General features: G+C 35.3%; 1 protein-coding gene across 1 annotated transcript; it reads left to right on the top strand.

Moving 5' to 3' along the window:
* Positions 1–12,298: 12,298 nt before the first annotated feature.
* On the top strand, positions 12,299–13,263 carry LOC110031895 (AT-hook motif nuclear-localized protein 28-like). The gene is given in 2 exon segments (XM_020735318.1): positions 12,299–12,902; positions 12,905–13,263. Coding segments are annotated over 2 exon segments (861 nt in total). The 5' UTR covers positions 12,299–12,400.
* Positions 13,264–13,883: the final 620 nt, after the last annotated feature.

Genomic DNA, 13,883 nt, shown 5'->3' with positions numbered 1-13,883 from the left:
GAAAGAAGAGGGAGTTTGAACACCGACCACTACAGCATGGCGGCCATGGATCTGGGAATGGAAAGGTTGGTGGGAGGGCTTTCTTTCCTCCGGTTCCTGCTGCAACTACTTGATCTCTAAGATGTCGAAGATGGAATTTACTGGAAGCGCATTTCTGAAGTTTTTTAGAATCTTTGTACCCTTATCTTCTTATGGAACATTTGTAATGATGTTCTAGAAAATTTGAGGGTATACATTTATTATTTCTGAAATGACATTAGTTTTTTGTTGCCTTTTTCATTATCATTTTTTTTAAATTTAAATCTTAATACATAAAATTAATATAGGGCATTTTAAGCTGTAAACGAGGTAAATCAAGCACGAGCCACTCTCGAATTAAGCTCGAACACGAGCCATTCTAGAATTAAGCTTGAGCTTATTTAATTTTATCTAGTTTTAGTCGGCTTAGGAGCCAGCTTGTTTATTATATAAAAAAAAGTGATGTTAGTTTAAAATTGTATTATAATAAAATAATAAATAGAATTAAGTACTTGAAGTAATATAATAAGAAATCACTTATGTAAAATATAAAATATTATTTTTAAAATATTTTTAATATTATATAGATGAAATCTTTAAATTCAATTTATTTTGGTATATTTTATAACAATATTTTTTAAAAAAATGAGTGGGAGCTACAAACAATTCTTATGCATTTTCCATATAACTACACCTCAAGTGTCATTTTTACGTTCCAACCTCAAATCTTTCACATTATAAATATTGTCATTACTAACTTTATAAAATTGACACCTTATGATTATTAATTCTTTAAATTGATCGTACATTTTTACATTCACAGTGCTCAAATTCTTAACTTCACACTATAAATGTCATCATTATTAATTTTATAAGAAAGATAAATATGAAGCGTTAGGTACTAGATATTTAAATACATAATAATTTTGCCGTGCGTATATGTAAAATTTTCATTTAACGCTCATGCACACATATATATATATATATATGAAAAATCCAAACATAAATTTTAATGATAATTTTTATAATTTTTATGAACTAAATCATCTCATACTCAATTAAAAACTTTGTTTAACAATGGTTTGACTTGAATACTTATTAATGCCCAGTATAGTTTATATTTTGTACGACTACTTGAACCAATAAGATATAGGGCCTTGGGTGTTTTTTCACCCCTGCTAAGACTCATTAAAGATACAAGCCCAGATCAAAATGAGAAAGAAGATGGACCCAAGACAAAAGATGTTTAAACAAAGATCCGCTGAGTACCCTTGGTCGAATGTGAAGGGTCAAGTATGAAGAACTGAATGCCAAAGGTCGAGTACGAAAGGACAAATATGAAAGTCTAAGTATAGAGGATTGATTGAATGGGAAGATCATTAAGTGTGGAGACTCTTAAGTTAGACGCAGCTTATTTGGACGTTCGACGTTTTTAAAACGCCGAACCCTCGTTTGGCTATTGCGTTCGAAGGAGCGGCCGCAATATGCGCGTAACTATTTACGTTATATCGTAAGGGAACGTCTGCCGCGGAGAGAACCTGCGTTTCGTCACAGCTTATTACCCGTGAGCCCCTGGTTCCGTTTTCGTTCCCGCATCGGTGCCCATGCCTTGCGATCAATTGCCCGCAACGATATCATTTCTCGCCCCACAATTCTGTTTGACGCAGTTTCTTTGGACGTTCGACGTTTTTAAAACGCCGAACCCCCGTTTGGTTTTTGCGTTTGAAGGAGCGGTCGGAATATACGCGTAACTATTTACGTTATATCGTAAGGGAAAGTTTACCGCGGAGAGAACCTCCGTTTTGTCACAGCTTATTACCCATGAGCCCCTGATTCCGTTTTCGTTCCTGCATCGATGCCCATGCCTTGTGATCAATTGCCCGCAACGATATCATTTCTCGCCCCTCAATCCCGTCTACCATTCTCCTCTCCCATTCCTATCTGTGGCCTGGTACCGTTCCCTCCCAGATCTTGTGCATTTGAAACAAATTTCGCAGGTAATCTCTTTGTATTGCACGGGTCACCTATGGTATTGCACGGGCTTATTCCTTCTCTGTGAAATTTGTTTCTACTATTTTTGATTTTGGTATGCCTTTTTCCTATTGAGTTTTCATTAACCCTACTGTCTTGGCAACTGTGAGAAATGCACATTGATAAATTGTTGGGTGAATGCATTTAAATGCAGTTTTGAGAAGATGGCTATGAACTTTGAGAAATGTAGTCAACTATGAGATTTGGTATTAAGGGTTGTGAAGGTGCATTTCATAATGCTATTAAGGGAGATGAGGGTACTGATCCCCCATGCTATTGAGATAAGTAACGATGAGGAAAATATCTGTTTGATTGATGGGATTATTTCTTAGGATGATGTGTTGGAAAATGTTGACAAAGGTAATTTGGGGGTATTGAGAAATGTTATTTCTTCTTCTAGTTCTAACTTCTATTTAAATAAGGGTTATTTGCCTTTGATTCATTACAAATCTCCTTAATATAGAAGTGATTAGTAATATATGTTTTGATAACCCTGGGAATGATAATATGGAAATTTGTCTTGTTCTTACTTGAGCTGAGCTCGAAGAGGAGTGGTTACTTCAAAAAAGTGGAGAAAGATTTAAGAGGTATTAGAGAGCTTAACTATTAGGGGTCGACATTATGAATCCTTATTTGCCACTCATTTCATTTTTGAGATATGTATGAGATTTGTTCATATACTAAAGTTTATCAGTTTTCTTGAGCCTCTTTTGGCTATGCAAAATAATGAGAAGCAAAGTAAAAAGTTTTTATTAATGTGTACAATCTTGAGAAATGTTGTTTCTTCTGCTAGTTCTAATTTCTATTTGAATAAGGGCGATTTTTTTTTGATTCAGGACAAATCTCCTTAATTTTTAGAAGTGGTTAGTAATAGATGTTTTTATTAAACCCAGGAAGGATAATATGGAAATTTGTCTTCTTCTTACTTGAGCTGAGCTGAAAGAGGAGTCGTTAATTCCAAAGAGTGGTTAATTTGAATTATTGTTGTTTATGTTGGCCATAATAAAGTTGCTAGATGGGAACTCTCAAAGCAGTTATATTAAGGAAGCTTGGTTAGTTGGTGACAATTTCACTATCATCACTTCTACTTGTGAGAAAAAATGGGACTCACCTCCCAACTTAATCTGCTCTTTGATTTTTTTTATGTTCTTTTTGATGTTGGAAGCTTGGTTATATAACTGCTCTCGAAGCAATTCTATCAAGGAAGCATTTATATTCTCTTTAGTTGGTGGTGATTTGAATCTCAACCTTCTCAAGTGTGAGAAATGCAGTTAACTGCGATTTTACAATTTCACCTAGGTACTTATATATGTTGCTTAAAATATGTTAGGTGATGGGTGTAAAGGGGATCCAGACCGAGATATGTTGTTTTGGTCTTTAATTCAGGGTGTTTCATTTGATGCCCTTCCCTTTAACTAGGCTCATGTTTATGGAGTTATCAAAGGTTTTTTCCTTTTTTTCCTGCAATTGTTTAATTTTATCAATACCGTTAGATTCCATTTTACAAGCATATTTTCATTTCTTTCTATAGCAAGATTTCTCATGTCACGGTTTGGAGATATTTTGTATGAGATAGTTTGTTATTAACATAGTTTTATGAGGGACTCTTTGGAAGATGATTCTCTATGATTGGGAACTACTGATCATCTTTAGATAGCTATTCATCTTTTGAATTTTGCAGAGCTTTGAAGCGAAAGTTCACTCTTACTATTATTGGGTTAGGTAGTTGATTAGTTAATGATTGATAGCTAAAACCATTTGAAGAAGTTATGAGTGAGATTTGCTGGTGGTATAAATTTCTGATGATGTTTTCCTATGGGAGCTGTTGTTCATCTTCAAATGGTTGTTCATTTTATGTATATGGTGATCCTTGATGTGGAAGTTGTATCTTGCTTTCCTTGGGTTGAACAAGTGCTTGATATAGGGGAAGCCATTATACTGAAGCCAATTATTTAACAGTGAGTTAGAAAAGCTTCAAAATATTTTCTCTTTTTTTACTGTCATAAAAGCTTTTTGGGATTTGCTATGTTTTTGTTGATTGTTGTTCTGTTAACTATAGATACAGTGTCTATATCATGCATAATATCAGCCTCTATTTTGTATTTCTTGTGAGCCTTTGCTTCAATCATCTGTACCTTGTTCTCGAGAAACATTGGGGAGATAAGTTACATAACAACTTTAAATAAATGCTTTCCCCCATTCTATTTTTTTTTCTTCTGGTTCAATGTATTGGATGTTGATAGTTCAAGGGATTCTTCTAGTATTGCTGGCAACCCGCTATCTGGATTTGATGGCAACCTGCTATCCAAATTTGATGACCATATTGGATTGTTGGAGTTAGGCCATTTACGTCATATGCTGAGCATATTGCATCCTTTTTTAAAATATTTTGTTTGCTAACAATTATTACTTGTAATTATATTTTAAGTTCCTTATAATTTCAACATGTCTAAGATGAATGAAGGGGGTCTGTCTGATATGTGGGATAAGGAAATTACAAATATTTTGTGCAATATCTGTATTAAAGAAATATAACTCTGAAATAGACTAATCACATATTTTAAAAAGGAAGGTTGGCAAAATATTGTGAAGAGGTTCAAAGAATTGACTAGAAGGGATTACGACAGACACAAATTCAAAAACAAATGGGATCAGCTGAAGAAGGAATGAAAAATATGGAAACCAGCTGAAAAGTGGATCTACTAGGTTGGGTTGGGATCTCATTAAGCGGACAATCGATGCTTCAGATAAATGGTGGGTTGAGAAATTAAATGTAATATTTATACTTTCAATTTATTTATTCTCATAATGTTTTGGTTTAACAAATAATCCTTCTAAACCCCCTCCTCAATACAATGTTACATGCAATGCCGACAACAAAAAAATATAAGAAGTGTCGAATTGAGCCAGACTTTGAAGATAAACTTGACATAATGTTTAAGGGGTTTGTCGCGATGAGAAAATAAGCATTTAAACCTAGTGAAATGGGGTTTGCAGACATACCAGATGACTTTCCACCTGAGAAGGTGACAGCTGATGAAGAAGTGTGTAGTATTAACAAAAAGGAGTTGGGGAAGTCCAGTTCACTGTCAAAGAGGCCAAGGCTTGGTAGGAGGAAGAAAAAAAAAGATAATTTTATGAAAACCTCATTCGATCGACTCATTGATGCTTTTGCAGCTCCACCACCTGCTGCACTCCCTGACAACACAATCTTAGAATGTATTGGAGCATTGGATGCTATTCCTGAAGTAGTTGTCAATATGCGATTTCATGCAAAGTGTGTAAACAAACTTGAGGATCCTACCCGTAGGTAAATATTCATGGTGTTGCGGCCTGAATTGCGCATCGAATATTTGCGTGTTTTAGTGGATGAATGAGTTGTTTTATATGTTGATCTTTGTAGTTTTTCTTTTGTTATGTACTTCTAAATGAGTCATTTTAATATGTTGATGTTTGTAGTAATTTTTTAAATGTACTTCTAAATAATTCTATTTATTTTCCAGAATTTATGTTTTTTAATTTGATGTGTAATTTTTAGTCCTTGATGTTTTCATTGCTTATTTTTGCTGCTACTATGTATTAACAATTTCTTTAACACTTACATCTTTTTTTCCTTTAGGATGGATCCACAGTAAGAACGTCGTAAAAGAATAGCATGGACTGCATTTATTGCGATATTGTTGTTGGAGTATTGCCGATCCAGTAGTGTTCGCATAGCCCGCATGACGTCCAGTATTGTTTGGGATAAATGGGTAGGTGAGATGCTTTCTAGACATCCAATAAGGTTCAACAACATATTTTGAATGACTGCACCCATTTTTATGGATCTCTTTCATGAGTTATCTCTGAAGCAAGACCTCCAAGGTTCTTTTAGAACAACGAATAGAGAGGTGTTAACTATAACATTATACATTCTGTCACAGAACGAATCAATTAGAGGAGCTATGGAGAGATTTTAGCATTCATCATAAACAATTAGCCGTTACTTCTCTAAAGGTTTACAGGCACTTGTTAGCATAACAACTTAAATCATTAAGCTAGAGGATCCATCATTTGTTAGTACTTCAGAACAAATTGCTAATGATCCGTGTTACATGACTTTTTCCAAGGTAACTATTAGTTTATTTACGTTACTTTCAGAATATAATTAGTTTCTAACGGTGTAAAATAGAATTGTATAGGTGCAATTGATGATACTCACGTTGATGCTCGACTTTCCAGCCACGACAAGGTGGCATATATTGGTCGGAGTGGTTCAACTACTCAAAATGTCATGAAAGTATGTGACTTCAACATGTGTTTCACTTTTTTAATGGCGGGCTGAGAAGGGAGTGCACATGACAGTTGAATTTTCTCGTATGCAACTAGGAATAGTTCACAGTGTTTCCCTCACCCGCCTTCAGGTTTGTTTTGTTTTGTAAACACACTAGTTATATGTATTATTTGTCATTAACAATGTCTTTCATAACAAGGAAATATTATTTGTTTGATGATGGATATCCTATGCAGAGGGGCTACCTGAAGCTCTATCCGGACACCAGATATCATATTCCTGATTTTGAGGAAGCAAGTGACACCATCTGTGACAGAAAAGAAATGTTTAATAAATGTCACTCCTCTTTATGCAGGGTAATTGAAAGAACATTTGGGGTTTGGAAGAAGAGATGTGTAATCCTACATGATATGTTTTCGTATCTATTTCCAAAGCATGTGTATATTATGGAGGTCATAATGACACTTCATAACTTTATCCGACAACATCCCTCTCAATCAGATATGGACTTTAGTATGGCTGATAATGATGAAATAAATTTCTCTGAAGAACCATCAGAATTTGTGGTTGGGTGTTCATTACTTGAGGATGAGATAGACTATAATGAATTCGAAATTCATGACGCTGAGGGTGTGGCCGAGATGGCTGCTTTGAGGGAGTTTATTGAAGATGCTATCTATGACAGCTGATCCACCAAGTCTTATTTATTTATTACACTATATGTTTATTTTCATCTGCATTTCGTTTTGGTTTCTTTTTTCTAGATCTGACAATTGGCTTCTTTTTTTTGGGGCAGCTATAACAACATGAGTTTCAGGATTTTGGGGACCAACGGAGTTGTCTTGTGTTACTGCGGACTACCGGCTCCGTTACTCACGTCATGTCAACCTCATGCAGTGGGAGATAATTCAACGGTTGTCATAAGGGCGTTTTAGCTTGTTGTTATTTTTTCCATTGGGCCGACAGTTTAACATATTACACTACCAACAGTGATCGGAATATGATGATTTCCCAGGGTGATAGTGCAACTGAGGACAGACATAGTCAGAGTTTTAAATTAAATATTTTAATATTTCTCATTGTAGTTGTAATTGTATTTATCTTTATTTTATTTCTTCTGATATTCACGAAAGTGTGAGCACTCTATGTTATCTTTTTGAATTGATCTGTGATGATTTGTGGCTTTTGTTTTATCTATTTCTGTGCTCATTCAGTTCTGTTGCAAACAACTTCACTAAATAGGGGCAAAATTGTCAATTATCCAGCAACAAGTGCCAATAAGTTGTTCTGCATAAGCTCCCTCAAACAACAAACAAGCTTATCCTGATAATCTGCAGATTATCAGATTGTCAGGATAATCCGCTTATCAGCAGATTATATATAATATGCAGCTGCCCCAAATAGACCCTTGTTCATCAAAACTAGCTAACTTTCAAAAAAGATTTCTTTAGGTAATCTTCACTTTCTTTATGATATAATAAAAAAATAACCATGTAACCCTAGAGACTTATGCATAATGAAAGTGTGTATTTATCTTTTTAAGATAAACCCACATCTATAAAAAGGAGGTTTTAAATGTAAAACAAATTCTGATCTCTTAGATCTGAAAGAGGATTTTTTAGAAGATCTTGACTTTATTGATGATATAGTAAACAAGATAACTATGTAATTTTAGAGACTTATGCATAATGAAAACATGTATATATATTTTCTTAGAGAAGTCCACACGTATAAAAAGGGGTATTAACTGTAAAATAGATTCCAATCTGTTGGATCTGAAAACATCCAATTAATGAAAGCCTGCTCATCCTCATAATAACTCAGCAACCCAAGTCTCTCTCCCGCTCTTCTCTCTTTTCTATTTCCTTACACTCTATTCCTTGAGTGCGATTCACAAAAAAAAGGGATTCAACACCTTGAAAAGAAGTGATGAACAGAGATCATGCCATAAAAAAATAAGATAAGCCACATAAAGAGAACAATCTTGTGATAGAGAAATCATGAGCAATATTGATTGTACCAAAGAATTTGTAACCCAATAATCAACAAACATAAGGAGTAGGTGATGGAGATGATTAAAGAAAGCCTTGCCCAGACAATTGTGCCATCATCGACCGATAGCTTTATCGTGTCGAAGGTGTCAACCCGTTGTCAAAGCAAGAACCCCCTCACCATTGCTTATATAAAAGATGATTCATACTACCCTGATATGCAGGTTTGGTCCCATCAGATAGCAGTAAGCTAAGGCGTTCAGAAATGTTGACGTCATGCCAGCTAGGGAATGCTTTCTTTAAGGAAATCTTTAAGGCTGAAGCTCTCGAGTACTTCAAGATCCCATACATGGATTCCTATTAAGGGTGGTCAGATCATTCTGGCTGGTAGCCTCACTCGAGTCCACAATATATTTTTCGAGGATAAACGATGCAATAAAGTGTCAACTCTTTTTCAGGACTTTGAAAGAGTTTATGATCTGATGGTTGAAAAGCTTGCAATTAGGAGTTATCTTCTCTTTTGTATAATTCAAGAGGATGTTCATAGGAAAGTTCTAGTGAGTATAAGTCTTATAGAAAGTTCACATACACTGCTACAGTTTCACTAGGAGCAGAGAGAGACCTTGCCTGCTTTTATGCCTCATTTTCAGAAGGAGTTGTTGGAGGTATGATATGTCTTTGGATATACTTAACTTCTTCTTTATTTTACACATGTTTTTAAATAAAATTGCATTTTAATGAAATATATTTTTATGTTTATGATGTACGTATAACATGTAGGAGCATTGGAACGAATTTGGACTAAATCAGAGTAAAATGAGACCAAATGGAGCAGGTGTTGATTGTGGTTTGGCGCTTGGCGCCAAGGTATTGCCGTTGAACTCCTTGGAGCTAGGTTCTGGGCATGCCTAGGCGCCTAAGCTTTTCGAACAGACAAAGAGCCTGACACTTAAGCACCACAGATTAAATCTATAATTAAATAAATTCTAATTTAGTGCATTTTATTTAAATAATACATCATATATGATATGGTTTACAATCAAGCTTAATATATTATTGCAGTTGAACGCCTTGGAGCTAAGTTCTGAGCGCCTAGACGCCCTAGCTTTTTGAGCATACAGAGAGCCCGACACCTGAGCACCGCAGATTCAATTTATATTTAAATAAATACTAGTTTATTGCATTTTATTTAAATAATCTATCATATATGATATGAGTTATCATCGAGCTTAATATTAAATTATTAACGAGTTACTTGTTGAACAACAAATGAATTTATCTGTAAATATAAATAAAAATGTTTGACTATATTCATGTTTTGTTCATTTAAGCTCCGAGCTTTTAAACATTATTCAAGTTTGTTTATTTACTAATTTGGTAATCAACCAAGTTTGAGTTGTTCATCAAGTGCATTGGTTCATTTACAACCGTACTTGTAGTTCTATAAATTAGTAGCAAATTTGTTTTGAAGGTCAACTCCTTTTATGTCAAACCATCAGGTTGTGTTCAATGTTAAATATGAATGTTTAGGCTTGAGATATGTAAATACATAAGAATTGTGTGTTACGCATGTAAATGCCCTCTTTCTTTATAATAAATCTTGTTTAGGTGTGAGCTCTATAAATACCTATTAGTTATGCTGATCCATAATCAGTATAATTATAAATATCCATCAAATTTAAACATAATTAACATAAAGTGAAAAAAAATTAAGCAAAAAACTGAATGCACTGCCCCTGGCATATATTTAAATAACTTTCAAAAAACTCACTCCGGGCTTTGCTAGCAGGAATCGTGAATGGAGTGCAGAGCAAGAAGAAGTGATTTCTTCGGCTTCGCTTGCAGAAATCGCGAATGGATTTGAATCGCAGAGCAGCAGAAGTGAGTTACGCTGTCACCTCGGCTTCGCTTGCAGAAATCATGAATGGAGTAAGAGGAGCAGGGAGAAGAGATTCCCCGCCTTTTGCAGAGATCATCAATGGAGGAGTAAGAGGAGCAGGGAGAAGAGATTCCCCGCCTCACTTTCGAAAAATTGGCGATAAAGTGAAAAGTTGGATCCAGAAATATTATAAAATAGAAAACAATGAAACCCACACATTTATGTGGAAGCTGCAGAAGATTTTATTAGCTTGAAAAATTACGCCCATCGATCACCTCGATGATTACAAGAAAACACATTCTCTCTACCTTTTTCTCTCTCCTCTCTCTCTCTATATCCGAGAGCTCTAAACCGAAGCACACCGTATCCAAATTTATAATCATTTCTTATATATTTTATTTTGAACTTTCATATCAAATTTTATTTCCGTGAGCCAGCATGGGGGCTTAACATCTCATCTTCCCTACTGGCTAAATAAAAACAATCGCACGAAGCATAATTTTTAAAATCACTACATTTAGATCACATAATCAAAGTTTCAATATTAACGTCGCAATTCCTTCCTTAAAAATAACGAACTTAATTAACTGAAGTCTTCGATCACGCCATTTTTCTTGTATACATATTCTGTATAAAGCTTTGAATCCTTTTTTTTTAAATTATTATTGAATAATAAATAATAAAATATGAGATTCAAAGTTATGATTTAGAAAAATAATTTTTTATTCTAACGGCTCTTTCATCCAAAATCAATATTCATTTTAAATTAGAAAAAAAAAATTTGGGCAATTACATATATATATCACACAATACTTATATACATACACAATAATTAAACACATATTTATGATGTTTGGTAGCATATTTTTAACCCGCTAAACGTGAAAAATTGGGAAGATAAATTCACTGCCCTTCTAAATCTAATTTTTCTGATCTAAATCTGAATTTATTAAATCTAATTTTTTTGGTGAATTTAAGGTCTGTTTGGGGGCAGCTGCAGCTTATTGAATAATCTGTTGATAAGCTGATTAAAAATAATTTGCTGATAAACTATGTGCACTATTTGCTGATAAACTATGTGCGGTGGCTATTATAAATTTTTATTTTCTTGGAAAAATCAGACCGTTGCCAATAAGCTGTCACTGCAGCTAGATATGTGCGGTGTGAAAACGCTGTTTTCTGCATTTTGAAAACACATAAGCTGTCAAAACGCATTTTACCAAAATAGTTTAGACGTGTTTTCAAAACGCCACTGCACCAAAAAAACAGTTTAGACGTGTTTTCAAAACGCCACTGCACCAAATAAGCTGTCCCAAACGGGGCCTTAATGGATTTAACTTATGAAATAAAACACACTCTGTATTAGAAATTAATGTGCCAAACACGTCAGAGGAAATTAAGTGTATTTAATATTAATTGAATCAAACAACATTTAGATTTGATAGATATGAATTTACTAAATTTAAAAAATACTATTTAACTTAAATTCATGTTACACTCAAAACATACTTAATACTATATCAAAAATATCATCATCACTATTTTTTAACATGAAATAAATTTATTTAATTTTAATCATTAGATATATCAATACATAAGAATATAAGAATAGTGTATTTACATGATTTAAAAAAAAAAATTAGATAGGGTAAATAACATTTTGAAAATTCTTTAACATAAAAAATAAAATTTAGATAAATATAATTTTTAAGGGCCATTTAGATAAATATCAGATGATTTTATGTATTTACATGTCTCCCACAAACTCAAATATTTAATATCATTTTAAAAAAGATTACTATCACTTCATAAAAGTTAAGTACATATATTTTTCTGTATATATCTAAGACAACAGAATAGTACATATGTAAATATAGAAATTTCATTGTGAGATATATAAATACAAGAGCATTATCTGTTGCCTATATAAATACTTACCTTTTTAATTTCGGATACTTAATTGCAGCCCAGAATTTAGAGTGTAACTTTCTTAATTTAAGTAATAGATAGCGTGGTATATTTGTAAAACTTTCTTAATTTAAACTTCTGTGAGTAAATATATTTAAAATCTTAAACCATAGCAGTAGCAGAGAGCATTGAGCACAAACGCCCTTAAACCCTCCCCTAGCTTTCTGCACGTCTCCTCCAAAACCCTAACCCTTTTCCTCTTCGCCGAAACTCTTCTCTTGCTTTCCACATCATCCGTTCATGATTCTCAACGGCTCCGAGATCATGAATCACGAAGCACCTCTATCCCATGAAGCAAACAGCGATATAATCATGGAAAAACGAACCAAAAAGCCCAGCAAGTTACGCTCGCCGCCGACCGTAGCCAGCGATGGATCGAGCGTCGAGTTGGCTAAACGGGCTCGCGGTCGCCCGCTGGGCTCGAAGAACAGACCCAAACCGGCGGTCTTAGTAACCGCGTCGGCGGATCCATCTCCGGCGATGCATCCTTACGTCCTTGAAATCCCCGGCGGCCTCGACATCGTATCCTGCCTCGCGCGATTCTCGAAGCAGAGAAAACTCGGGATCTGCGTTCTCGCTGCGAACGGCGCCGTGGCCAATGTGACGTTACGGCAGTCCGCGCCACCAGATGCGGCGGCGAGTGCGGCGGCGGTCGTGTTCCACGGGCGATTTGAGGTCCTATCGATTTCGGCGACGTTCCTGCCGCCGGCGATGGCTGTGGAGCTGCCGTCGGCGGCTAACACCGGTCGATTTCGTTTGCCGGGCCACAGGGGCAGATTGTTGGGGGAATGGTATTGGGGCCGCTTATGGCAGCGGGCGCGGTGGTGGTGGTGGTGGCGGCGTTTGCGGAACTCAAGTTTCATAAGCTGCCGGTGGAGGATGAGGTTTCGGATTCTGTTGGGGCTTTTAGTGGTGAAGAAAACTGCGAGAAGCAGTCTGATGGAAAGGAGCAGCAGCTTTGCTTTCATCAACTGCATTGCCGTCAATACAATTCGGCGGCGGCGGCGGCGGAGTTGGGTGCAACGGCTATCTATGGCTCGAATATCTCGTCGGAGAACATATTTGACGGCGGCTCATGGCTTCCGCCTCCGCCGTCGTACTGAAATCAGATGCAACATTGAGCTGTCTGTCCGTTTGTTTCTCTTTTTTAAAAATGCTATCTTTAGCGTCTGCGAGGACAGGGCGGGCTGGTACTGCATGATTATAGTATGAAAGTGTTGTTCGGAGTTTATCGGTAGTTTGTTTACTTTACGTATTTTGTTTTCTGATTTACGTGAATTTCCTTTTAAGGGGGATTTATCCAAAATTGCTGTTTTGTTCTTTTATTCTTTGATTTTACGTTATTTTGCGTTTGCTCCCCTTTAGTTGATAGTGAACCCTGGAAAAAATATTATATCAGGACTTTCGATGCATTTAGAGTCTAATGGTGGGGCGTCACGTGTCAAGTGAGCTTCATCATTTTTAACACCGGTCAATATCACTGCATTACTTTGGGGTCCACTTAACACGTGGCATCCTATCATTATATTTCAAACACAAACTATGTTAAAAGTCCTGACGAACGTTTATTTTAAGTGTAATTTATTATAATAGAGTTCCTAATAAATGTTATGATAATCATGATTCATGTAAATTTTATAAAAAAAATATTTTTATAGAGAGAGTTAATATAATGCAAATGATTCTTTTCTGGTACTCTTTTCTATGTTTTCTTTTTTTATCT

This window comes from Phalaenopsis equestris, unplaced genomic scaffold, assembly GCF_001263595.1.
Source record: "Phalaenopsis equestris unplaced genomic scaffold, ASM126359v1 Scaffold000862, whole genome shotgun sequence".
NCBI lineage: Eukaryota > Viridiplantae > Streptophyta > Magnoliopsida > Asparagales > Orchidaceae > Phalaenopsis > Phalaenopsis equestris.
This window is presented reverse-complemented; position numbering and strand designations above follow the sequence as displayed.